The sequence below is a fragment of the Pelobates fuscus genome, chromosome 9 (genome assembly GCF_036172605.1).
Source record: "Pelobates fuscus isolate aPelFus1 chromosome 9, aPelFus1.pri, whole genome shotgun sequence".
Taxonomy (NCBI): Eukaryota; Metazoa; Chordata; class Amphibia; order Anura; family Pelobatidae; genus Pelobates; species Pelobates fuscus.
In genome coordinates this window covers 135,832,494-135,859,291 of record NC_086325.1, presented here as the reverse complement: position 1 = coordinate 135,859,291, position 26,798 = coordinate 135,832,494, and the positions used below count along the sequence as shown (strand labels likewise).

General features: G+C 43.0%; 1 protein-coding gene across 1 annotated transcript in view; it reads right to left on the bottom strand.

Moving 5' to 3' along the window:
• Positions 1-7,495: 7,495 nt before the first annotated feature.
• The window catches only part of CFAP77 (cilia and flagella associated protein 77), a 198,171-nt gene continuing 178,868 nt past the window's right edge, over positions 7,496-26,798 (bottom strand). The window contains exon 6 of the mRNA XM_063432487.1: positions 7,496-7,663. Coding sequence (XP_063288557.1) covers positions 7,541-7,663 — 123 coding nt within the window. The 3' untranslated portion in view covers positions 7,496-7,540. The remainder of the gene's footprint in view (positions 7,664-26,798) is intronic.

Sequence of the window (26,798 nt, the reverse complement as noted above, 5' to 3'; positions counted from 1 at the left end):
GAGAGTCCAGCGTCAGCCTATGCCCTGGCTTGGGTAGGAATAGAGGCTGTCAATGAGTTGTTCCATGCTGGAGCTGAGCGTTGCTGTCTACAGGATCTGTAGCTTCGTCTCGGAGGCGCTGCCATTTAGATCCAGGGTAAGGAGCGATGTCATGTGCTGTGGGCCAGGCGCTTGGGTAAGCCTGTGTATGAGTCACTCGATGATGTTCAGGGTGGGCTGGTTCCATGCCGTGCCTGTCGGTCGGTCGGCTGTCCCTCCGTGTACCTCTCCTCATGTGAGCTCGGACATCGCAGCCTCTTTGATCTGGCAAGCATTGTAGTAGTGTGTCGTAGGGATCCCACCCGTCAGGCTGTCTCATGCAGGTATGTAGCATCAGCCTTGCGTGTGTAAGGGCCTTAGCCATTGAGGGAGAAAAGCTGGCGTTGTTCCCATTGCGAACTGGAGGATTCACGTTTGCCGCCATTTTAGTGGGGCCTCGTGGTTTGAGTAGCTGGGCTTCTGGTGTGGTAAGGGCTGCAGAGTGTGGGCTGGGATCACCCCCACCGTCCCGGCCCCGCCCCCACTGGACAATCATTAATGGGCAACTGTCATCAAATTATTACTTCTAATAGTATAATAGTATACTTTTAAAAGTTTATTAAATTTAATGAAACAATATTTTTCTAAAAAAGGACACTAGAGTCTCCAGAACCACTAAAGCCTAATGTAGTGGTTCTGGTCTATAGCACGTTCCTGCAGCATTAGCACTGTAAACACTGCCATAGGCGTTCCCCATAGAGATGCTGATTGACGCAGAATGGCGTTTGCTGCGCATGCGCAACAAACCCCAACAGTTTGGGAAAGCACTGGATTGGCTGAGATCATCACGGTGGCAGGAAGAAAAGATAAGTAAAGACACTTTTAATCTCAGAAGAAAGGGGGACCAGGGACCTTATTGCATTCCAGACAGTATAGTGTTCCTTTAATGATGTTTTCTGACTGCTCTTAAAAAAGTATATTTCTTATTTCCTTAAGTACTTACTCAAATAGAGAGCACTATGGGCCTTTTCCTTTTCTTTTATTGTATATGATCTACATTGCAACTACCGTCAGAGGGATATCCTGCAAGTGGGGAGTTTAAATACCACAGCACGCTGTTTTACCTTGAGCTGGTTATAGCTCTTACAAATACGAGTTGGCACTTTTTTTACCTCAGTTTTGTCTGTAGCCATTTTTCTACAATATCGCACTACTGGTCCCCTCTGTTTCTGCTCTTTTTTTTTTTTTTTGTAGTGTCAGGAATCATGTCAGGAATGTATTTTCGTTTTGATTTATTAACACAAAAATAAAACAAGTATGGATTAACCTATATATCACCCTTGACCTGCACTGGTTCCCAAAGTATTCCCTTTAAGATGTATAATTGCGGCAGTATATACTCATTAAAACAGTATTTGAATAAGCAAATTGTGGCGAATATTAACCCAAATTGAAAATGAAGGCAGTCATAGCGGATATGTAGAAATATGGTCACAGAGCAGCTAGTCTAGCCTTAATTTTGCAATTCAGCCTTTAATACACTACAGTTTGAAATTTAGTTAATAACTTTCAGAGATGCAATGGAATTTGGGAAGTGAAATACAAACACTACGTCTGCCGAGCACAGGATGTCAAAATGAACGTCAGAACATTTTGTGTGTCTGAGTGTTCCTTTAAGAAATTTGTTTTTACAACAACCACACCTTCAATTCGTACTACTTTTACGTCTTATAGAAATTGCGGATTATAATTGTTAGGAATCTTTACATTAAGCAGATATTGGAGGTACCAGAAGAATGCAATTTACTTAACCCCTTAAGGACACATGACGTGTGTGACACGTCATGATTCCCTTTTATTCCAGAAGTTTGGTCCTTAAGGGGTTAAAGCAGACTGCACTTGGATAATTTTTCCAAAACATCTAATGGTTGCCTTAGTTTGGCCATTCAGAGTTTAATATGTGCACCATTCAGAGTGTAGCGAATAACCACGAATGTCTTAGTCACCAGCAGTCAACAGGTATCTCAGCATCTCTTGTTGGACTACATTATTTTGCTAATGAAACTGACAGTGCTTTCAACTTTTTACAAAGGGCTGTGCTACTGCAGATGACCAGTTGGTGGCATCGCTGCACAACTTGCAATGCCGGCCAACACAGCGCTGTTTATTCACTAAGGAACGAACTGTAGTGAATTTTAATGTAAACTGTATCATTTAGGCTACACAACCCAAGCTGTACCTATAACTGAGTTCTAGAAGTTAGCTATTTTGAGGTAAATTTTGAAATTCTGTTTTCAATACGATACATTATGGTGCTTAGTGCACCTCTATACTCACACGTACACAATAATAACTACCCAAACAAATACATAATACACTAGGAGTGAGTAGGGGCTTGGAAGGAGACTGGGGGCCTCCGTCGTTGGCCATTTAGCGGGGCAGAAGGAGAGCTGTTTACCAGTTTTTTACTTACCCAATTCTTCCTCGTAATATAACTTTCAGACATCACAGGCCTATGACATCATATCCAAGCGAAATATATCTGTATCAAAATGGCGGACTGACTTGGAGCAGGAATGAGGACTGTGTAAAATGTTGCTCAGCATTCTTAATTTAAAAAAAAAAAAAGACTTCTGTAATAAAATGCTGCGGGCAGGGGACCTACTTCCACCATAACCTGCGTAGGGTCCTATTGTGCTCCTGTTAGTCCTTTAAGACCTGCTTTGATGTTTTAGCTCAGCAAATGGACAATATAAAGTGAAAACCACTGATCTTGCAATGCAAGGGCGGGTTGAGCATCTTGGGAAATGTAGTTTAGAAACATTGCTGTTCTAGGCTGCAAAGCCTCTCTGTCTTCTGAATTTTTTGGTTACCACAAATTCTTCAACACCTCCTTTCAGACATTTTCCTTATCCCCTTTAAGGACTCATGACGGAAATTATTAAATTCATTTAGAATTCACTTTAAATTTGTGAACATTCTCGTGTTAGTAAATAAAACCTTTAAATTGTAGTAAATTCAAAGTCTAATTGCAACAAGTAATCAATAAGTGCTGAATAGATATATTTAGCCACTCGGCTATTTTAACCTAGGTTTTACAAAACGGTTTTCCAATTCAATGTTCAGTAAATAAACGACAGTCCGTTTTGCTTGCTATCCTTGCAGACAATATGGTACTCTAACTATTTTTTATTAATTCTCCCAGAATTCCGTTGCCTTATTAAAATGACAGGTGAGAGACCAGGTGATCACAGTAAGCTCTAATTCATAGAAACTCACTGTGTATTGTTCTGAAGAACGGTGCAAGCCAGTATAGCGTATCCAGCAATATAATGGCAATATTAACCAACATCTCACACCAATTACTTTCTTTGGGATTCTTCATCTTTGATAGAGAAGGCACCGGCCATCGGTTTTGACCCAGTTTTGAAGGCCCAAGAGATTTTCTATAAACTGAGTCCAAGGACTTTGTTGGAAGACTGATTCGCTCTTTATATAGATGTCTCTAGCTTGGTAAATGAAATCCCTTAAGCATTAAGAGTCACTGCAATGCGCCACTTTGCAATGCATTGAAGGGCCCCTCAGGCACACAGTACAGGGAATAACTTCATAATCCGTTAGGTTTAGAAATTGCAAGTTTTGAGAATAAGTTGGGTCTTTTTGAGTGATGCTGTAAATCATTTCTGCTCAGCTCATGGCAACAATAAGTCTTATTTTGATGTTGGCATTGTTTTTGTTTTAATATGATAAAGGGACACACTCCGTGGTCATAAATACTTTATGGGGCTGAGGTCGTCTGATAGGAACTTTTTTTTTCTTCTTTCTTTTCTTTATCCTTCCAAAGCCATTCTATCTGATTCTCCTGGTGAATGAGAAAAAAAAAGTCCAAAACAAAATTAACCCCTTCAAAGCCCAGGAACTCGTCCAAGCAGAATGTATGATGATCAAATCTGAGGTGGTTTAAAATTTGAAGTGCAACTATGATGCAATAAAACATAATATCAAACATTCCACTAGCCAGATCAGGTACAAATCGTTAATTATATCAGCGTGTCTTCCTGTCTCTATCAGAGTGGTTCTTTAAAGGGATTCTATAGTGCCAGGAAAACAAACCAGTTTTCCTGGCACTATATGCTCCTGCAGTGCTCCCCTCCATTGCGCCCAATCTCCCACGGCACTGAAGAGGTTAAAACCCCTTCAGTCACTTACCTGAATCCAGCGCCAATGTCACTTGGCATGCTGTCGGTTCCTTCCCCACCGACAGCATGGGGAAAAATCTGACGCTGGAGGTCCTCATGCACAGCGTGAGGACGCCCAGAGTCAGATAATGGACCACAGGTACGTTTTGATTCTGGAAGTCCCTCTAGTGGCTGTCTGGTAGACAGACACTAGAGGAGGAGTTAACCCTCAGAGGTAATTATTGCAGTTTCTCAGAAACTGCAATAATTACCACTGTAGGGTTAAGTGACATGGAACAATGCACCCATAACACCTCAATGAATCAAAGTGGTCTAGGAGCCTACAGTATCCCTTTAAGGGTCACTTCAAGAATACGTCCCACCTTTGGGAGGTATGAAATCGGGATGGGTAGGTGGGTGTCCACCGAAAGAGGGCATGTCATGCTGACATCAATCACGCCAGACTAACAGACTGCTTCCTGGTCCTGGTTGGAGTAACCCTTTAATCCTTTAACCATTCTCAGGAACTATCAATATGGCCCCTCCTTTTATTGGACAAAGGATGCAGTTGCAGTAAACAACTTTAGAGTTTTTATGGTCCTGTTAAAATAATTTGCCAGATCATTAACGTGGTTTACACATTCCCAAATGAGCAGTCTATAAACAAAGATAGCCGCAGATAAGTCAATCTTCAGAAGGATATTGATACTTTAGAGAGAGTTCAGAGAAGGGCTACTAAACTGGTTCATGGATTGCAGGATAAAACTTACCAGAAAAGGTTAAAGGATCTTAACATGTATACCTTGGAGGAAAGACGAGACAGGGGGTATGTGATAGAAACATTTAAATACACAAAGGGAATCAACACAGTAAAGGAGGAGACTATATTTAAAAGAAGAAAAACTATCACAACAAGAGGACATAGTCTTAAATTAGAGGGGCAAAGTTTTAAAAATAATATCAGGAAGTATTACTTTACTGAGAGGGTAGTGGATGCATGGAATAGCCTTCCAGCTGAGGTGGTAGAGGTTAACACAGTGAGGGAGTTTAAGCATGCGTGGGATAGGCATAAGGCTAAGGCTGAAAAATGTCCTTTTTATTGTACAACTATATGAAAGTGATGGGCTGTCTGCAACCAACTTAGTTCTTCCTTATTTCCCAAAAGTGGGTCTTCCTGTTCCTTTGGTCGGAATTTGTCTTACAGTTTCTATTGGTACTGTAAGATGTGTCCTTTGGGTACGATTTGCTTTGTCCTACTTTGAGTATATGACTCAACCTCACCTAGTCACCTGCCACCTATTGTGTCTTCTATGTGTTACCCTAGCTGCTGATTGGTTGCTTATCTGAACCTCGTTTTGACAGATGCCTTTATTTACCTTGTCTTTATCTCAATAAACCTCTGGTTGAGCAGTAGTTTCAAGATATATATATTTTTTTAATTGTAGTATTTTTGCTGTGCATTAGAATTTTACAGACAGGCCTGAGGTACCCCAACGGCATTCCTCAGGCTTTAATATCACGTTTTACATTGGGGGTATTTAGGAGCATATGCACAATTTTATATTATAGGTAGAGTAAACATAGTAGTAATTCTAGAAACATTTTGTTATGTATATTGCAGTAGATTAGGTTCTCGTTTAGGCTGGCTACAGGCTGTTCTACTCGTCTGTGACATTAGTATGCTTTGTGGTTAATTTACATGTTAAACAAATGAATTTTAAATATGTTACGTAGAGTTCAAGTGTGTTTGAGAGAGTCCAGGTCCACTGTGTGTAAGACCAATTCAGCTGCATCTCTCTTTTAGGCTGATCATCCGATCCCTATGCGCAGCTGGGTGTAGGAGCAGTTGGAGACGCTTAGCTGGTCGGCTATGCAGCCCTTCGTAGGCCTGGTGCTTCCTCGACCCTGGATCAGTGTGAGGGCTGGTACCTTCAGGCCACGAGCCTGGGGTCCTCTTGGGTCCAGGGTCTTCCCCGGCGAGCGGGTGCGTTGGGCCTTGCGTGTATCTGGCGTGGGCCGTCGTGTGGATTCTGCAGCCCTCCGTTTGTGTGGCCGGTACCTGCGGGTCGGTCCCCCCGTTGCCCTCTGTCCAGGCAGGCGTTTCATTTGCGTTACAGTGGATTGGCGGGTTTTTTTTTGCGCCCATCAGAGGTTTCCCAGTCATCCCGGGGCTGCAGGCTTGCCTTGTAGGTGGGTCAGGGAGTGGTATGACTGCAGCTGGTCGTATATGGGCCAGTAGCTGAGCCCAAAACTTCTCAAAGATTATATCCAGGGAGTCTCTCGCTTTAGGATTGAGGTAGTGTGATGCATGCTGCTGCTGCTGCATGCCACGAGTGTAGTCGTCGCTTTTGGCCGCCATTTTCAAGGCCTTCCCCTCCGGTTCGTCTGTTTGAACCATCGGCTGTGATAGCAGGTCAGTTACCGGGCTGGGTCTGTGTGGCGGGGACCGGGGTTGTCCCCTGCCGGTCCAGGGGGGGGGGGGGGGATGTTTCATGCGTGCTTGTGGGTCGGAGTGGTGAGCGGGAAGTCGTCCGTTCGGCGGGAGCTCAAGCTTAGCACGTCTTGCTCGCTTGCTAGTCAGGCTCCGCCCCCTCAAGATATTTTTTGGGTTGAAAATCTAGTTGCATATTTTGACCTGATAGCATCAAAACAGCAATCACTATGAAATAGCTACAGTCTGAAAAGAGGTACCACTGCAAAGACATTTTCTGCATATTAAAGGGCTTCAAATCTAGCCTTTACCACCTAAACTCAAGGTAATTGTACCATATCAGGGCAGACCAGACCTGCACTGTTTATTACTGGCACTGGTAAGGAACCATAGAAAGTCCATACTACCACACTGTACAAATAGTTTGGATGAATAATGAGAAAATGAAGTCTCATGCTGATGGCAGCTTACAGTGTTGGAGAAACTGCTTGAAAATGGTTTGACAAAACCTAGAGGGACAGCACATTCAATAAACTGTAGTGGTTATAGTGTTTGGAGTGTTTCTTTAAGTATTAATATACATTTGAGGGTGATCCTCCTCACCAGAGGAAAGTCCATCAAAGATCGGAATTTGTCTTTCCAGGACGCATTAAAAACTTTAAGGCTACTGAAAATCAACCCATTTGGTGTCTCCACCAATGGGTCCTAAAGTAATTATCCATGTGACAAACTTTACTTTATTACTGTTTTGCTTATGGTACTGCACCTTGCCAGATCCTGACACCCAATAATGGACACAAAAGATAAATGTAATATTTAAAATGGAAATAAAGAAATCAACAATATAACAAAATGTAAAAACGTAAGATAAAATCAAGATAAATCAATATTTATTGTCGTATGTCTTGAGTTTTCAGCTGATGTTGTATATGCCTTGGCAACGGAGCCCCCTGCGTGCGATACCATCAGAGTGCTGGGCATTAAAAGCTTTTTGACGTGCCTCCTGGCTTGGAAAGGTATCAAGATGAGGTCCAATCTAAAGCAAAAAACAATGAAATGTGTTTGAGATAAGTCCTCCATAATCAGATTACTTTAACAGATCTAACAGAGGTTTAGCAAGTAATAATTCCATGCTTAGTATAGTTAGCTGTTGGTGGTTGCATCATAAGGTGACATCATTGTTGACATCATTGTTTCATTACATGTTTTGATTTAGCATATATGAGATACCACTGATACACATCAATGACTCTAAAATTACACATACACATATCTTTACCTAGACCTCGTCTCTGGCCGTACAACAATGCACGACTGAGGATTGTATTCATATAATTCTAACAAAACACAATACATTTCTTTTCAAACATGACTATTTAAAATGGTTTCATGTAGTCATTACACATTGTGGACACTGAGCAAAATCGACCTTTGTTAGATACAATTTTAGCAGTACATTATGAGACTTCCTTTATGTTATGATAAGCTCCCTCCATAAGACATTATTACAGGTCAGTTTGGGTTCAATAACGGTCTACTGGAACGCAAGAATCCTAAATATTGTCCGTATCTTTTCATGTGTCTGATCATTACAACAGAAATTAGGTATTTGGTCTATTGCTCCACTTTTCCCCCTATATATTTTTTTTTCTTTCAATTCTTTATTTTTGATGTGCAAGAATATACAAAGTATTAATAGCCACAACAGCAAGTTCAAGAGCATAGCAAAATGTAGTATAACATCAGTGTGGTTTTCATATGTACTGCACATTTTAGTAGTATATAAACATGTGTAGAACTTGAGGCATGATATAGGCTAATGATAAGTAGCTTAACTATAACAGTATGGTTTGCCCAGCTAGAATAATCTGTCAAAGAGTAGAACCATTGGAGTCAGGTCTATGTTAGGCTGCTGCACTACATGCAAATATGTTCAGCAGATATAGTGATCCATTGCAAGGCATAAATATTATAGAAGACCAAATGGCGTCAGCCTATCCCTTGAGGCATGAGATGTAATGACAGCGTGCTTGGGGGTAGTAGGGAGCATAGGCATTCAATCGGCGCTATAGGAAGGTGTTGCCACATTACAAGCTTGAAGACATGTTCAACCCAGATTAATAGCAGGTGGTAGCTGTGGGTCATACAGTATATGCTAAACAAATTAACATCAGTGTGTTAGGAACAGGAGAGATAGCAGTTATACTCATAGATAGATATTGAAGTGGTAAGAAAAACATAGTGCCCACAGTCCAGGCTGGGGTTGTTACTTTTCGGTCAAATAAAATAAATGCGTAAAAGAAATGCAGGGTAATAACTGTAGTGCTGAGTAACTTAAGAGTTCACCCTATCCCCAGTCTCGTCTTCTGGCCTCCTTGGCTAGTGAAAGTCCTCCTGATCCACAACCTGCCGTGCCGTCCGCACCCAGTTTGGGTGTGGACACGGTTCGTGCTGGTCCGGCTGGGTGTAGCTTCTTTACCAGTGTTCCGGTGTGGTTTAGGGTTTGTACTCTTCGGGTGCAGGCCTCCTGGTTTTCCCGCGTGTTGGGCTCTCTGCCTTGAAGTGCAGCAGTGAGTGGGCGGCACTGGGCAGGACATGGCCTTCAGACTGGTTCTCCACTGCCTCTGTTTTGGTGGTTTGGGGGCTGATCGGGTGCATCGAGGCCTACCAGCCTCATAGTTCATGCCACCGGGAGGTAAAGTTCGCCTCATGTTAGTCGCCTTCCGCTTTCCCTTGGTCTGTGCCCCTCTGCTCCACAGTCTCCTCCAGAAGTCCCTGAAGAGTGCGCCCAGCCGCTGTTCATAGTTTTCTAGTAGGCTGTACATCGTCGGCATGACTGTCGCCATCTTGGCTGAGACTGGGTCAGGTGAGTTCCCTGATGCCGCTTGTCATTTCACAGGAAAGCTTGTGTGCTTGTCGATTGTGCCGGGATATCCCTCACCGGCAAGGGGGGGAAACGGGGTCCCAAGCGCTCCATCATCTTCCCGCATGGCAGCTCACGGGGAGGTCGGCCGCCTCTCCCACGCTTGCGCCCGCTGGTAGGCCGCAGCGCTATGTCTGCTTCAGCTTATGTCTCCAAGCTCGGCACTCCGCCCAATTGATTCTCTGGGTAACACTGGTGCCCAGTTGCTCCAAATTGGTAGGTTTGTCGTGTTTTGTCTGTATTAATTCGCTTTTTGCAGGGTCCTGCTCGGAGCTCTGGTTTAGTGCGACCAGTCTGCTCGGTGGCCAGGCCCTGCCCCCCTATATTTTTAACTGCAGTATAGGTGTTATTAAAATATGTTCAGTAAGTTTGAATAAAAACAAATGCAATTAATAAAAGTTTAAAAATGATTTTCGTGCACACACTTATGGGTAATCTTATCAAGCTATTATCATGGTTCAAAGAAAATAATAGATTGGCTCATGTATGTTTCAATCTGGCTAATGAATATTACAGCAGTGTGTCGTCCTCAGGTCTTTAGTCTTTATGTATCGAGCACAGTATAATTACAAGGACGGGCAGTTTTTTTTGATTATTCAAAAGTTGAAAGTAAATTTCACATTTTAGTTAAACTGGAAACATAGCTGATTTTGGCTATTCTTGCCTAAAGTTTGGAATTAATTTTAAATTCTAATAATTTGCACTTCAACGAATAAACTTTGACCTTTGGACGTTCCATTTGCCACAGGCAAGCTCGTCAAGAGTGCTTCTACTCCAAGATCTTGTTCATCTTTCGGTTATACAGAGGCAAAAAACAAAATAAAACACCATACAACAGCAACGTATTCAGTGTGCACAACTTTTAATGCAAAAAAACCCAAACCATTTTGTCAGTGTAGTTAGAAAGCAATCATTCAGCGCTGTACACAAATGCTATATCCACAAGAAGTGAACACAACAACATCAAAGCGCAAAATTCACATAAATGCACACTCGTGTACACCCACACCAACGTGCACTTTTGGAACACGAAATAACACCCATTCCTGCACACAGTGTGCAGATAATACACTGTGCGCACACCTACACAAATACCCATGGCACACACATTTAGATGCAAATGATTTTGTGAAGCCGTCACTGTGATGCTTGACAGGAAATAATGAGAAACGCTAAATCTTTTATGAGGTCAATATTCAGCTTCCCGAGCAGCTGTCAAACAAGAAAGAATTTAGCAAACAGCCGAAAAACTTCCATCACCTCATTAAACCCGACAGGCTCGGACTGCGCGCATTCGCCATCAATACACCGGCCGTTTTGTGTCAGTAATTTGCGGTGAAGAGAAAAAGGGAAAAAAAAGGGGGGTGGGGGGAGGAATGAAAAAAAAAATGCAGAGACGCTGGGGCCTTTGGGGAGGCTGGGGAATAAAAACTGCACTAGGAGAATCTCTGCTCCTAATTGGATGCATTGGGCATTATCAACCAAGGATTTTCCCGAGCTCCCTGACAGCTCGCGCTACCAGAATGATAGCCCACTTGTCAGTGTAAAAAGGCCATTAAAAACAAACAATTTTGATTTAATTGGAGGCGTGCGCTGGGGGCCCAGGTGAGGTGTCTCATCATCCACTCCTGCCTCCTTCCTTCTTTCTTTCTGTGAATTGATGGGTTCAGAACGATCTGGGAAGAAAAAGAGAGAGAGAGAAGCGGAGAGAGGAATTCTTGGGTGTAATGTGTCAGCGGTTGGTGTGACAAGTCTAGGATCATTGCATGGAGAGTGTTTCTTGTAACAAAACAATAAAAAAAAAAGGATTAAAAAAAAGCCACAAAACTTTATTTTGTTGGTCAATGTAATCTAAAAAGGCAGACACAATGCTCTAAAATAAACAGTTTACAATCTGATCATGCACCTGCAGGATTAACATAATGATAACACACTTGCCAAGAAGCTTGCAATCTGATCATGCGACTGCAGGATTAACCAAGTTGTCCAGATTGCTACTGAACACTGATGCAAGAAGTTGTAGCTTTGCAGTGATGGATATACAGTGTCCTGCAAAAGTAAGTATTTAGCACCCACATTTTGTAGTATTCCGATGTCGTATTAATTTGATTTACACACCTAACATGATTTACGTAGCTAACATTTTGAAGTTTTTCTGAAAAAGTTAAACAAAATAAAAATAAATAAATTGCTGGCTGCATAAGCATTCAGCCCATTTGTCGTGAAACCCTCCTAAGTAACCACAGTACAAATCAAACAAATAGAGGCTGCGCAAAATGTTGCGATGTGCACAAACAAAGTGCTACCAACATTTATTGGAGGACAAACTAATAAACAAACGTTTCGGGTACAACCATTTTTCAATGCACCATGTCACATTTTGCGCAGCCTCTATTTGTTTGATTTGTACTGTGGATTGTCACTGTTTGAGCAGCAGTGAGAGGCTTTGCTGCATTTGTGAGTACTATTTTTTCTGATTTTTTTTGCTATATCTGGATTTTTTTTTATCCAGTTCCTCATACCTTGTTTTGTGTGGCCTCCTAAATAACAATTGGCGCAACCAACTGGTTTTAAGAAGTCAGGTAAATAATTTAAATGGAATCTATTTTGAGCAACTAAAGTGTTGCAGGACTTCAAAATAAATACCCCTGTTTCTGGAAGGCCCCGCAATATCTCAAACAGCATCACGAGGACCAAGGAGATGGCAAAGTAAGTGTGAGATCAAATTCTAGGGATGTACCAATCAGGGTGGGTTATAAGAAAATATACTGTATCCCAAACATCTGTTGAGCAATGGCAAATCATTCGTTTTGAAATGGAAATGGTATGTCAGCATCTTACCTGTGGTGGGAGTCTGGTACGCAGAGATTTGTGCTCACCCTTGCAGATATACACAGTCCAAGGTGACCAGATAAGAAGCCACCTGGACTGTGAATGAAAGGTGCTCCAATTCGCAGTACAGACAAGGACACAAGCGAGGATAAGCCAAAGTCAGAAGATGCCAGAGGTCAGGATAAACAAGGAGGAAAGCCAAGGTCAGGAGCTGGGGTCAATCTGGAAAACGAGTATCAGGAGACAAAACAGGAACAACACACGATCACCAGAATCAAAGAACTGACCATGCTCTCATGGAGAAGCAGGTTTAAATACCTTGCTAATGAGCTGCCTCGGGTGGACATAGAGAGACAGGATCAGCCACAGGTAAAGTCCAGACCCCTAGTGCTGCAGACAAGGCAGGATAAAAATAGGCAGAAACAATAACTGAAGTGTGGCTCAGAGGCAAGACAGCAGGACTAAGGCAGAAAGAGTCCAGAGTTTAAGTGTTGGGCACTTCTGGGACGACCACGTCTGGCTGTCTGGATCACCGTGACACTGAGTAAGGCGTGCATTAGTCAGAGAACTAACTAATAGGTCGGTAGAGCTGTGTAGATAAGTAACTGGATGAGACAAATCATCTATGTAACAACTATAATCAGAACACTATACAATGCTGCGATGTATGGACATTAAGATGAAAGCCACCGTTCAATAAAACCCATATCAAAATATCAAATCCACTTTGGAGTTTGTGGACAAAGTGTCAAAGTGACGCCAAGTGTTTGGGCACATGTTGTGCTGGTTCTTGTGGTGTTGACTGGTTTGTGTTCCCTTTGGTATAAGGGTGGTGAAGCATAGATATAACGTAAAGCATTAGTAGGGAATGAAAAAAAAAAAAAATAATAGCAAACTATGTAAACATTAACCCCTTAAGGACCAAACTTCTGGAATAAAAGGGCATCATGACATGTCACACATGTCATGTGTCCTTAAGGGGTTAAGGTCATAACATCAAAGGTATGCCACTGTTGTGTTGGTAAGGCTGGTGGTGTCAATTCACACCATTCACGGCACAGGGTGTTGTGATCCGCTGTGTCCTGGTTCAAATGGGTTGGTGTTCTCAGGGTCCCAGGCCATTGGCTGAGGTCTGTTCCGTGTCTCGTTCATGGAGCTAGACAGTCCCAGGGTGTCTAGGAGGGGTGTTGCTTCCTCCACTGAAGTTAGAATATGTGTTGTTCCTTTATGGGTTATCTCCAAAGTTCCGTTAGCGCCCCCACCTGTAGGCTATATTTGCTGAACGTAGTTGTGTGGTGAGCGGTCCATAGGTTTTGCGCCACAAGAGGGTAGCTTTTGATAGGTCCTGGAAGAATGTTAATGAGGAATTCTCAAATAGCAGTGGTGTCTTACCTTTCAGTCCCGCCATTATGTGTAGTTTGTCTTGTACAGTAACATATGAGGATGACATCTCTGGCTGGTGGGGTTTTTAGGTGTGGGGCGCTAGGTAAGCGGTACACTCCATCAATTATGATTTTCTTTACGAGTGAGTTTGACAGCACAGTATTCAGAAGGCGCCTGACATAGTGCGGCAGCTCGTCGGCAGAGATCGTCATGGGTATACCCCGCATTTTAATATGGGAGCGGCGCTGTCGGTCTTCCATGGTTGACATTTTAATTGCCAGGTAGGTGTGTTGTTGCTGAATTTGTTTGATGGTGTCATCCATTTGATTCATGTGAGTGTGGACTTTCACTACTTCTTCCACCGTGGCTCTCACCCTTTCTGCGACTGTGTGTAGTTCAGTCTTGATGATGGATGAGTCAGCTGCCAGGAGTTTGTGGATCTCTGCTAAGAGGATTTTGAGGTCTCGTTTGTGTCACGATTCGGGGAACCCAACACGCTAACACACACACACAGACACAGAAAAGGTGCCGTACCGGACCTTAGAGTGGCCGGGCTAAGCACACACAGAATAGTCAGGAGACAAGCCGAGTACGGGGAGCCAGAAAACGGGAGAACGAGAAACAATCGAGGTCAAAGGGATGGAGAATACAGGAGAGTCAGAGAAACAAGCCAAATAATCGGTAACCAGAGAGAACTACAAGCAAACAGCAATACAGGTATCAAAGACCACAACAGGGCACTGAGGGGCAGGGAAGGTAAGTATATAAACCCTGTGGTTAATTCTGATTGGATAACTTCCAATCAGAATTAACAATCACACGTGGGAGATATCTATACCTCCCATTGTGATTGTCATACTGTGACTTTAACGCCGGGTCACGTGGCTGACCCCGGCGTTTGCATAAATGTGCTGTCTCCCAGCGTGCAGCGTTATACACTCTGCCACCGGGGGACGAGAAGGAGGATGCGAGCGGCGTGTGAGGCAGTGAGGACGCCGCTCGCCGACCTACACAGGAGGAGGAGACCGCGGGCGGCAAAGAACCCAGGGTGAGTGCTGCGAGCGGCTTGCAGCCTCCCCTACGAGCCGCCCGCGAAACCCTGACAGTTTGGTGGTTGGGGCTGAGTCATCTTTGGACTCCAGTGGCGGTGTCTGTGGCTCTTGTGGATGCCCTGGGGAGTCAGGTCTGTGCAGTGTTGTAGTGTGTGCACTCATCTGCTGCAGTGCCTGGAGGTGCTCCTGGGAATCAGAGCCCAGGCTTGCCTGGATTTGCGGCCTTGCAGGTGGTGGTGTCTGGGGGAGCTGGTTGTCTCATGTTGGGTGCCTTGTCCGGCTGTCTTATCTGAGACCAGTCAGATAGATTGGGGCTCTGTTGGGCTGTATTGGGTGCCTGGGCGAGGTCCGGCCTTTCTGTCATGGCAGCTGGCTTAGAGTTAGCAGGCCGTTGTAACATGGCCTCTATATCCCTGTCCCCAGGCGTACCTTGTGGTTTTTGGGAACGGCGCCCCATGGCTGGTGTGTGAGCCGGGACGATGGGTTGTTCCCACAGATAGTTGGTGTTCCCGAGCTCCGTCGGGTGTCCGCACAGGATTTCAGGCCGGGGATCGATGGCGTTTGGTTGGCCCCGTTCTTGCGTCTCCTTTTCTGCAGTCGTTGCGGCTGGAAGAAAGGCGTCGGGTGGTGCGGTTAACTGTGCTGGTGCCCATTTGGTAAGTGGCAAGGCTGGATGGGTGCTGGAAAGTTTGATATTGCTTGGATTAGTTTGTAAGAGTTGGCAGCTAAGCGATATGGCGTCCGCACGGGTCTGGTAGCAGGCTCCGCCCCCGAAGTTCTTCCATTTAAAAAAAAAAAAAAAAAATCTTTATTTTTGTTGTGTGTAAAATTACAAACAAGCTGGGATAGCCACGACTGCTCATACAAGCGTTACAGCAACACATCTTAAGTCAACAACATGGCTTCTAGTTCATTTTTATAGGATTAATGTCGGTCAGGCTAATCTATCACGTATAGCTAGGAGAAAAGAGGGCATTGAGACACCAGCCCGCATTTTATATTTAATAATATATGCAACTTAATATGGGCTTGATGCCTTGTAAAACCAGTTAGACGTAGAGTTGTGAAGTATGAGTTCTACTTAACATGTTAATAAGCTTGCTTAACAAAATAGAATATAATAGAATACCACTGGATTATTTAGGTTATCCATTTCGGATGATCTGTTAGGGTACAATATCAGCTAATATAGACAGCGTGTGGGTTGTCAAGAAATACTCTGTGTGAGATCATGTTGGCCTTCTGCCCATGAGACTAAATATGCGAGAGGCAAATTACATATAGAATAATAAGACAGAAGTTAATAAAACAGAAATCAAGCACAGCTGTGTAGAATCTGTGGGCTTGACACTCTACTTGTCAGCCGATGCCCATAGATGGGAGGCTACCGGCCCAGGGGATTGTGAGTTCGAGCAGTAGATGGGCACCACAGCCGTTTCAAGTGCTCATATGGTCCTGTGTGTTGGCTCTCTGGTTCCAGCAGTGATTCACCACAAGCACCGGGTTCTGTGTCCACCTCAAGGTATGCAGGAAGCCTTGTTGAGCAGGGATCTTCCAACGGTGCAAGTCACGCCTGCAGCTCCCTCTCTTCACCACCCAACCTCAGCGCCCTTGGTCCAGCTGCGGCGCCCGCTTGTGCTGTTTTCTCCATGCGGGTCGCAAGCCAGGCTAGTGGCAGTTTAGTCAGGAATCATTCCTCTGACATTGAGGTACTCACCTTGATTTCTTCCCCAGCAGCGTCTCTTGCACTGCGCTTGCAATGTTGCTCCATGCAGGTGTGTTCGGGGAGGGTAGTGGCAACAAGTAAAAAGTAGACAAGCGGAGTTGTTTTTTTTTCCAAATCAGCACATTTTGCTGGTTAAGTGCGGCCCAGAGATGCTCCCAGAAACGGTCAAAGGCCAGTGTAAGCCTATCTTCGTAGTAGTTCACAGGAGTACTGGTGCATTTGGTGGCGAAGGCTCCTAAGTGGCGGCCATCTTGGAAGGTAGGCCCCAAGCTTTTTGTGATTAATAGACTGCTTATAACTCCGTAGAGGTTTGGGTAGTACACCAGTGGGGACCGGGATAACCCCCATCGGTCCAGGGGGGGGGGGGAAACAGGGCCCATTACAGACAGGGTCAGCTCTGGGTGGAGGACCGTCCGCTTCCTCCTCCCAAGTGCGTGCGCTGGCCGCCGAGACAATCGACCCTCAGGTAGATCAAGTCATATGCTTTGCTTTCCCCTGCAGTTAGAGTACAGGTGCAGGCAAAAAATTCTCAAATAGCTGGTGGAGAAAATAAAAAATCGTTCCTTTCCCTAAGGAGCCTCAGCTACATGCGTCTGTCTCGGACAGCAGTCAGGCCCCGCCCCCCAAAGTTCTAAAAAAATTTTGTATCAGTTGTCCGAAACATTCTTCATGTAGCATTTATTGCTTGGGACAATACACACAGGTTTCAGAACAGCAATCATAAATAAACGTAAAAACGCCCTTTGCTGGAAGTTGCCTTCCTCTCTGTATGGTGGCAGATGTGTTGATTTCGGCAAGGGAAGGTCAGTGGAGATAAATGTGCCCACAGTCCCTGCCTTTTGCTGTCCATGTATCATTGTGCAGCTCTGCACTGATGAGGATGGACACAAAATATATTTATCAGGTAGATCAGCTATGGCTTCAGGCATCTTGAATCACTGGTGTATGGGTGTGAAGCACCCTTGACACCTGCGTCAACGTGTCACTATAAATGTTTGTGTTTTTATTTTTTGTTGTTGAAATATACTATATAATACAACCATAAAACATTAGAGCTACCTTTACAAAAGTACCAGTCACAAACTAGTGAACAAAATACACTGTTAGAAATACAAGTTACGAAATGTTACACAAAGGGGGTTAACGTTTTGACAGGACCTTAACTAGACCTTCAGAAAGAAGGCCCATAAGATAAAACAGTCTCTTCTTCACCTTAAAAACACAGCACGCTAATAAAACAACACACAGCAAGAAGTTGACAAAAAGAAAAAAAATGAGCGTTTGACAAAACCCAAAAACTTGGCACGGTGACTTAATGGTTTTATCTCTGTGGTAAAGCACTTTAAAGCCACATTTTTACTTTAAAAGATAAAATAGCCTTCAAATAGCTTAATCCCTAAGTTCTATAAAAATAAATAAAAAAATCTGGGTATTAAAAGTAAAAGGAGCAGAATGTGTTTGAAATGGGATGCTAAGCCTTTAGAATACGTCATTATTCCAAAGCGGTGAAGCTGAACCTGAAGACAGAATAAATCTATACCCCATTTGTCTATACTTTAGTGACTGAATGACTATGTAATGTCAGGAAATCTTTGTTCCAGCTGCATAAGTCTAGAGGCAATTAGTGCATGAAACCATTATTTCTATTCTAACACTTACAGATATCTGTTTGAATTGGGTCCCTACTGCATATAAAGAACGGGAGGGGGATTTAGCCATTTTGTGTGATATAATCCACATGATCCACACATGAGTGAAATGTACACCTACGTACCTAAATTTTAAGGATGAGGAAGCTGGGGAACCGGTATTTGCTCCCTGTCTTCCATTAAAATTTCAAATTCATTGAAATTCTGACAGTCAGAGGAGGTTATTCACAGTAAATATTGAATTTAAACTCAAACTGCGAGATTTAGGCTAAAGTAAAAAGTAGACAAGCTGAGTTGTTTTTCCCCAAATCCGCACATTGTGCTGGTATTTAGTGTTGAATTCATTGAAGATATGGAAAATTATTATACTTCTGGGAGTTCCTACGAGTAAGTGTGGTAGTCGGGGGGTCCACATGAAATGCCTTAGGTTGTAATCTGTGATCCATAAGCAGATTACCTCTTTTTTTCTCTCTAAAATTGGATTTTCAAATAAAGGATGACCTTAAATACATGTATGGGGTGTTCGTGTTTCTTATTTCAACTCCATGAATGCCTAAATGTTAAAAATTTGACATGGCTATTTACTAAAATGAAAATTGTTGGGAATTCAAAGTGAATTTCAAATTTAAATAAAATATGTCACAGACTTACCTTACCCTCAGCTCGTTTCAACCCTACAGGGTCTTTATCAAGCTTGATAAAGACCCTGTAGGGTTGAAACGTTGCTGTTTTTGCACCAATAAAGCTGCTAATTTTTGTTATCCTGGAGTGCCTGTGTTCTATCATTGTGCTATACCCCGTCAGATTTCTATACCTTCGTCACTTCCGGGTGCTAGCACTCCTGCTACTCCTCCACAGCCAGGTCCTGGAAGGTAAGTAAAACTAGATTTACACTTTCATTATAGTTAGTGCATTCACTATAATGAAAGTGTAAAACTAGTTTTACTTACCTTCCAGGACCTGGCTGTGGAGGAGTAAAAGGAGTGCTAGCACGCATGTGCAGCACAGGATCCAGCTGATTCCCCTCCCCAGAAGTGACGAAGGTATCGAAATCTGACGGGGTATAGCAGAATGATAGAACACCTGTTCTGTTATTTATTCTGCGTATCATTTAATTTTGAAACATTTTTTATTGGTAATTTTCAACGGATTCCAGTCAAGAAGATATGAAATATAGCACTATATTGTGTCTCTGGGTCTATATTATACCATCAAACTTCTTGCACAATAACAACCCATAATATAAGGATTGTATATGAACCCATAGACAGCATTAAATAAACATAACATAGTATGAAATCAAGAGTGCTGAAAATAGGTCTGAAAACTTTTGGTGCCCTAGCAAACTATTCATTCTATAAGACAGGAGGGAAGAGATTTTGCAATTATCAGAAAGACCCCTGCCAGGATAGGGAGAAGAGGAGAACCGTGGACGGGTTTTAACTGTGTGAGCTGGGTCCAGAATCTGAAGCTGATATAAGAGTTTTTGGGTGCTCATTCAATGGAGATATCAATTCGAATATATTGAAAAGTATTATGTATAGTTTGTTTCCTTTGGGGGTCTAAGGAGTTAATAAATGGCTACCAATTCTGAAATAAACTCTTTATCAACCACTCCTTATGGTTACGAGTTTCCAACCAAGCCATATGAAATGGATTTTGTAATTCGGTTCGAAATAAAGTAATTGATGGAGTGGTACTATGGATCCAGTGGTGCAGATAGTTTTCTTGTCAACCGCTGCTATGACTAGAAACAATTTAGATCTGGCATGTGGGGTATTCGTGAATATTCCCAAGATCGCTAGTTCCGGTGAAAGAGGAAATGAGATATGGAAGGATGTTGAAACAAGACTTTGAAGACTCCTATAAAATACCCTTACTGGTACATGCTTGCATAACCAAAGGCAGAATAGCAGGCCAGCCTCTTCCCGGACGCACTTCAAACTATTTAAAGATCTTAACCAATGCTTGTACTGTTGGTCCGAAGCCAGATAAGCATGATGACAGATCTTCAAATGCATCTCTTGATATGTGGAAGCAGGTAATAATTTTAAAGTCTTACCTTGTAGCATTCAAACGGTCAATATCCAATTCTGGAAGATAAACCTGCCATCTCTTGGGACCTGAGACTAATGGGCCATAAGTAATCTATTTCCTAATACTAGTGTAAAGTGTACTTAACTAATAATTTTATTTTGGGACAGGAGCGTTGTCATGTCTAGTGAGTTATTCCAATCTGCAGGTGTAAAATGAGGCCTTAGAACTATGAATTTGAAGATAAGAGTAAAAAAATATGAGGACAAGGGGACATTTATCTCAAATGGCTGAGATGGATGGTACGGTAGTAGAGTCTGTATTCAGGCAATCACCAATATATTTGACTCCTTCTCTAGCCCAATGGGTGTAAGAATAAGCTGTTTGTCCACACTGAAATAAGGGGTAGGACAGAAAACGTATAAACCTTGAAATATTGCCACTGATGGCCGAGCCGTATTCTAGTCAATTTAGATGCTTTAATAGTGTTCCCCAGGAGCGGGTTCTCCTTAACATCTGGAGTTAAGTCCACGTAAGGAATATGTAAGAATTGTGCCAAAACATCCTTAGAAAATTGTTCATATAAATGTGTCAGGATCGGGTGGAACCAAAACACACAGACCAAATCACAAACAAATAGACGTTCCATACAACAGTCTTCAGAATGGCCGTGCTACCTGAGAAACAGTGACAATAAGGACAGCCAAGGTCAAAGGGATATAGAAAACTGGATAAATGATACACAAGCCGAGGTTAAAGGATTACAGAAGACAGGAATACCAATAAACCAAAACCAGAATAATTACCAAAGAAGAATACTGCAGTAACGTGCTATTGGGCTAACAAGAACCACAACAGGGCAACAAGGAATGGAGAGGTAAGTATGTATAGGCAGATCTTAACTCCCATTGGTGCAGGTCAGCTTGGAATTACATATAATTTGTGGACGGTAATTGACCATTTCAGTTTGACCTCTTTCGTCATATTTGTGCGCCAAATTTGGCTCTAAAGAACAGATCAAGTGGCATTGAGTATACTGATCCTCCCCAGTTATCCAGTCCAGCGCATGGCGGTATTAAACTGGCATGTTATAACCCAGCAAGTCAGGTAGATTAAAAACAAAGTTCTCCCTAGATTAATGCAGTGTTTTTAGAAATATCCTAGAGAGATTGTCTCTCCACAGAAAAGTGGCGAGTGAAGATGACATTTTTCTAGTGTCTGAGCAGGAGAGTATTAGAGGCAGAGACTAAAATATGTAATTGAATTTGGGTGCAAGTAACGATCTTGCTAGGCATATTCTACCAGACAATACCAAAGGGAAAGACTTCTGCGTGGAGAAACTTCTCTTTATGTGAATAATGAGTCTAGATATATTTAATGCATGCAGAGAGGAATAATGTAGTATGTCAATAGCTGTATAAGAATAAGGAAAATGGAATTACACTTACAGTGTACGGAGCTGATAACAGCTCCAAAAAGACGTGCCTAGGCAGTATGATTCCCGCTTGTGAAAGTATACTTGATGTCGTGGATGTATACTTCATATCTTGATTCAATGGAGAGTGATCCAGAGGTATGCAGAGAAAACAGAAAATTACACCAACATAGTGTAGTATAGTAGATGTTCTAGGTGAAGTGTATATATAAATGTGTACATTCACAATTTTTGGAGCCTACTGCCTCTCAGTGAATGGCACATAGTGGAACAATGCACACTCTTAGGTGCACACAGGTTCCCATTCCTGAATATATGTGGCAGAAGTTCTCACTGTGATGTATATATATATATATATATATATATATATATATATATATAAAACAAAGATAAAAAAAAAATATATAGTGCTCACTGTGTATTAACAGTATAAAAATATAGAGGAGAGGTACTCACAGTTGTAGAGCAAAAATGGTTTCACTCATTCCATATGGAGTAGGTGGTATATAGTGATGTCCCGAACGGTTCGCTGGCGAATAGTTCCTGGCGAACATAGCATGTTCGTGTTCGCCACCGCGGGCGAACACATGCGATGTTCGGTCCGCCCCCTATTCTTCATCATTGAGTAAACTTTGACCCTGTACCTCAAAGTCAGCAGACACATTCCAGCCAATTAGCAGCACACCCTCCCTAGCAGACCCTCCCACCTACTGGACAGCATCCATTTTAGATTCATTCGGAAGCTGCAACCATTTTATTTTATTTTTTCAATTTATTATTATTATATTTTTTTCAGTGCATATAAATGTTACAAGCAGATACTCCCCCCAGACACTCTGTATTACTGCAGATATTCCCCCCAGACACTCTGTGTTACTGCAGATACTCCCTCCAGACACCCTGTGTACTGCAGATACTCCCTCCAGACACACTGTATTACTGCAGATACTCCCTCCAGACACACTGTATTACTGCAGATACTCCCTCCAGACACTCTGTATTACTGCAGATACTACATCCAGACACCCTGTGTTACTGCAGATACTCCCTTCAGACACTCTGTGTTACTGCAGATACTCCCCCCAGACACCCTGTGTTACTGCAGATACTCCCTCCAGACACTCTGTGTTACTGCAAATACTCCCTCCAGACACCCTGTGTTACTGCAGATACTCCCTCCAGACACCATGTGTTACTGCAGATACTCCCTCCAGACACCCTGTGTTACTGCAGATACTCCCTCCAGACACTCTGTATTAGTGCAGATACTCCCCCTAGACACTGACACAGAATAGGGACTGTTCCCCCTACATAGGGTCACTTGGCAGATATGGATTGACACCTATCCTAAGGATCCCTGATACACACTGACACAGAGCAGAATAGGGACTGTTCCCCCTACATAGGGTCACTTGGCAGATATGGATTGACACCTATCCTAAGGATCCCTGATACACACTGACACAGAGCAGAATAGGGACTGTTCCCCCTACATAGGGTCACTTGGCAGATATGGATTGACACCTATCCTAAGGATCTCTGATACACACTGACACAGAGCAGAATAGGGACTGTTCCCCCTACATAGGGTCACTTGGCAGATATGGATTGACACCTGTCCTCAGGGACCCTGATACACACTGACACAGAGCAGAATAGGGACTGTTCCCCCTACATAGGGTCACTTGGCAGATATGGATTGACACCTATCCTAAGGATCTCTGATACACACTGACACAGAGCAGAATAGGGACTGTTCCCCCTACATAGGGTCACTTGGCAGATATGGATTGACACCTGTCCTCAGGGACCCTGATACACACTGGGGGGGGACCTACTGTCCTCCCCCCACCCCCACCCCTGCGTGGTGGGTGGGGGCCATAAAAATAATGAGGGGGGACCTACTGTCCTCCCCCCGGCCCCCACCCCTGCACGGTGGGTGGGGGCCATAAATCACAATGGGGGGAGGACCTACTGTCCTTCCCCCGCCCCCACCCCTGCGCAGTGGGTGGGGGCCATAAAAATAATGAGGGGGAACCTACTGTCCTCCCCCCGCCCCCACCCCTGCGCGGTGGGTGGGGGCCATAAAAATAATGAGGGGGGGACCTACTGTCCTCCCCCCGGCCCCCACCCCTGCGCGGTGGGTGGGGGCCATAAATCACAATGGGGAGGACCTACTGTCCTCCCCCCGCCCCCACCCCTGTGCAGTGGGTGGGGGCCATAAAAATAATGAGGGGGGGACCTACTGTCCTCCCCCCGACCCCCACCCCTGCGCGGTGGGTGGGGGCCATAAAAATAATGAGGGGGGGACCTACTGTCCTCCCCCCTGGCCCCCACCCCTGAGTGGTGGGTGGGGGCCCTAAAAAAACAATAAGGGGGGGACCTACTGTCCCCATCCTCAGCCCCCACCCCTTAGTGGTGGGTGGGGGCCCTAAATAAAATAATATAAAATAACTAACCTGTAAAGAAAAATTCAACTTACCATTTGACGTCTTTTTTTCTCTAAAATCTTCTTTTTTCAGCCCCAAAAAAGGCCAACTAAAAAGCCATAAGAACCGACGCAATTTAAAAAAAATAAAAAAAATAAAACGAGCGCAAAAAATAATAATCCATCTTCACCCATGGAGGGCTCCGCGCAGACTGAGCTCTGCAGGGCAGGGGAAGGCTTATAAAGCCTTGCCACGCCCTGCAATTAGGCTAAGAACACTCTGATTGGCTGGTTTAAGCCAATCAGAGTGCTCTTTGTCATTTTACACAGCGTGGGAAAATTCCAAAGAACTTTCCCACGCTGTGTAAAATGACACAGAGCACTCTGATTGGTTAGATTCAAAGCCCACCAATCACAGTGCTTTGTGTCATTTTACACAGCGTGGGAAAGTTCTTTGGAATTTTCCCACACTGTGTAAAATGACAAAGAGAACTCTGATTGGTGGGCTTGGAATCTAACCAATCAGAGTGTTTTGTGTCATTTTACACAGCGTGGGAAAGTTCTTTGGAATTTTCCCACGCTGTGTAAAATGACAAAGAGAACGTAAGTGAGAGCGTGTGTTAGTGAGAGTGTGTAAGTGACACTGTGTGTTAGTGAGAGTGTGTGTGTTAGTGAGAGTGTGTAAGTGACACTGTGTATGTAAGTACGAGTGTGTTAATGAGTGTGTAAGTGACACTGTGTGTGTAAGTGTGAGTGTGTTACTGAGTGTGTAAGTGACACTGTGTGTGCACCTCAGTGAGAATGTGTAAGTGACACTGTGTATGTCAGTGTCACTTATACACTCACTAACACAGTAATACAAAACAAGATACACCTAGAAAAAACAAAAGCAGAGAACACTCATAGGGAAACACCATTAAGTAGAGATGTCCCTGCTATAAATATTGCACTCACAGAATAAAGGAGTAGTTCAAGCCCATCAAGGTATCTTTAGATCTTGCAATGAAATTCCTCAAGGGATTGGGCCAATAGAAATGAGCTTCCCCTCCTGACCCTGTCATTAGATGCCGAGAAAGCATTTGACAGGGTCGGGTGGGGCTATCTTTTTTTTTTTTTTTTTTAGTATAAATTCTTTTATTCTTATTTTTGACATAAATACAAAAACCAACAAACAGGACATGGTCTGTATTACATAATAATATAATCCGTAAAATACAAAACCATCTTTTTTCTCTGTAAACAGACACAGTACATAATACATCGTTATCTGCGGGGGCAAGCCATGGGGGGAGGAGGAGGGCTGTCTAAGCTCAGGCCTATAACTATTCAGATAATAGCAAATCTCTGTACTCCCCTTAATTCAGCAGGTAGTTTCCAATTCATTAACCCAGCATTGCCATAGGTCAAATCTTTTTGGGGAATTCAGATATGGTATGCTTAAATCTCTTTCCATCCTCGCCTGAAGATTGATTTGAGTTTTAATAGCATCCCAAGGCAGGATTTGATTAGATCTCCAATTCCGTGCTAACACAATTTTAAATGCGATACAACAATGAATTATAAAACTCCTTACCGAATAGGACATATTCGGCCAATGCATATGTAACAGCACTACCTCTGGTTTCTTTTCTAGTTCTATTCCAGTTATGCCTTTAATAAAGCTTATCAGTCTCACTATTGAAAACTGAATATTTGGGCAGCTCCACCAGATGTGGAGAAATGATCCAACCTCTTTATCACATCGCCAACATCTTGAGGTAACTCCTGGATATATCTGAGATAGTTTACTCGGAACTAAGTACCATCTATAAATCACCTTGTAGTAGGTCTCCAATAGATTTAAACATTGGACCTGACTACGAGTATTATTTATAGCTTTACACCACTCTTGGAATTCTAGAATACAATTTAAATCTTTTTCCCATTTATTCTTCTGGGGAAAGCTCGATACTACTTTGATATTTCTAATTACCTCTATCGCTTTAGCCAATACTTTAGGTATGACCTGATTTGAGAATATTAGTTTCAGCATAGTGGACGATTTTCCACGCTTTCTACTAAGATGTTTCTGCAAAAAGTATTTAAGCCTCAAGTAGTTAAAGCTCTCTCTTTGGGGGAGGTGATATTTTTGTATAATAGAGCCAAAAGACATTACTTTGTCTGGAGATAGTATCTGTGACACTTTATTTATTCCTTGTACTCTCCAGGTCTCTAAGGACAAATCTGTCATATTGGCTTCTATAATCCTAAGGTTTGCCGATTCCATTATTGTACCCTTCAAATCTAATTTATTTTTGATTTCCTCCCATACAGGCAGCATTTGGGCCCAGATCGTATTGTTTTTAATATCAATCCCCATTTTATCTGCCCTTTTCGTGTTCCATATCAGACCCTCAGGGTTTTTTAGTCCCAGATCTTCCATTTCGATATTGTACCAGCTTTCCTCTTTGGCACCCACTAGTTGGGATCTATACATATGGGTGATCACATTTGCCCAATACATAACTCTTATATTAGGGAAATTTAGTCCCCCTTCCTCGGTTTTCAATGAGAGAATATTTCTATTAATTCTATTTTTCTTGCCTTTATTGATGAAATTTTCTAAGTTGTTTTGTAGTAACGTCAACCAGCTTTCTGGGATCTTAAGAGGAATCATTTGCAATACATAATTCCACTTAGGGATAATATAAGAATTGATAACATTAATAC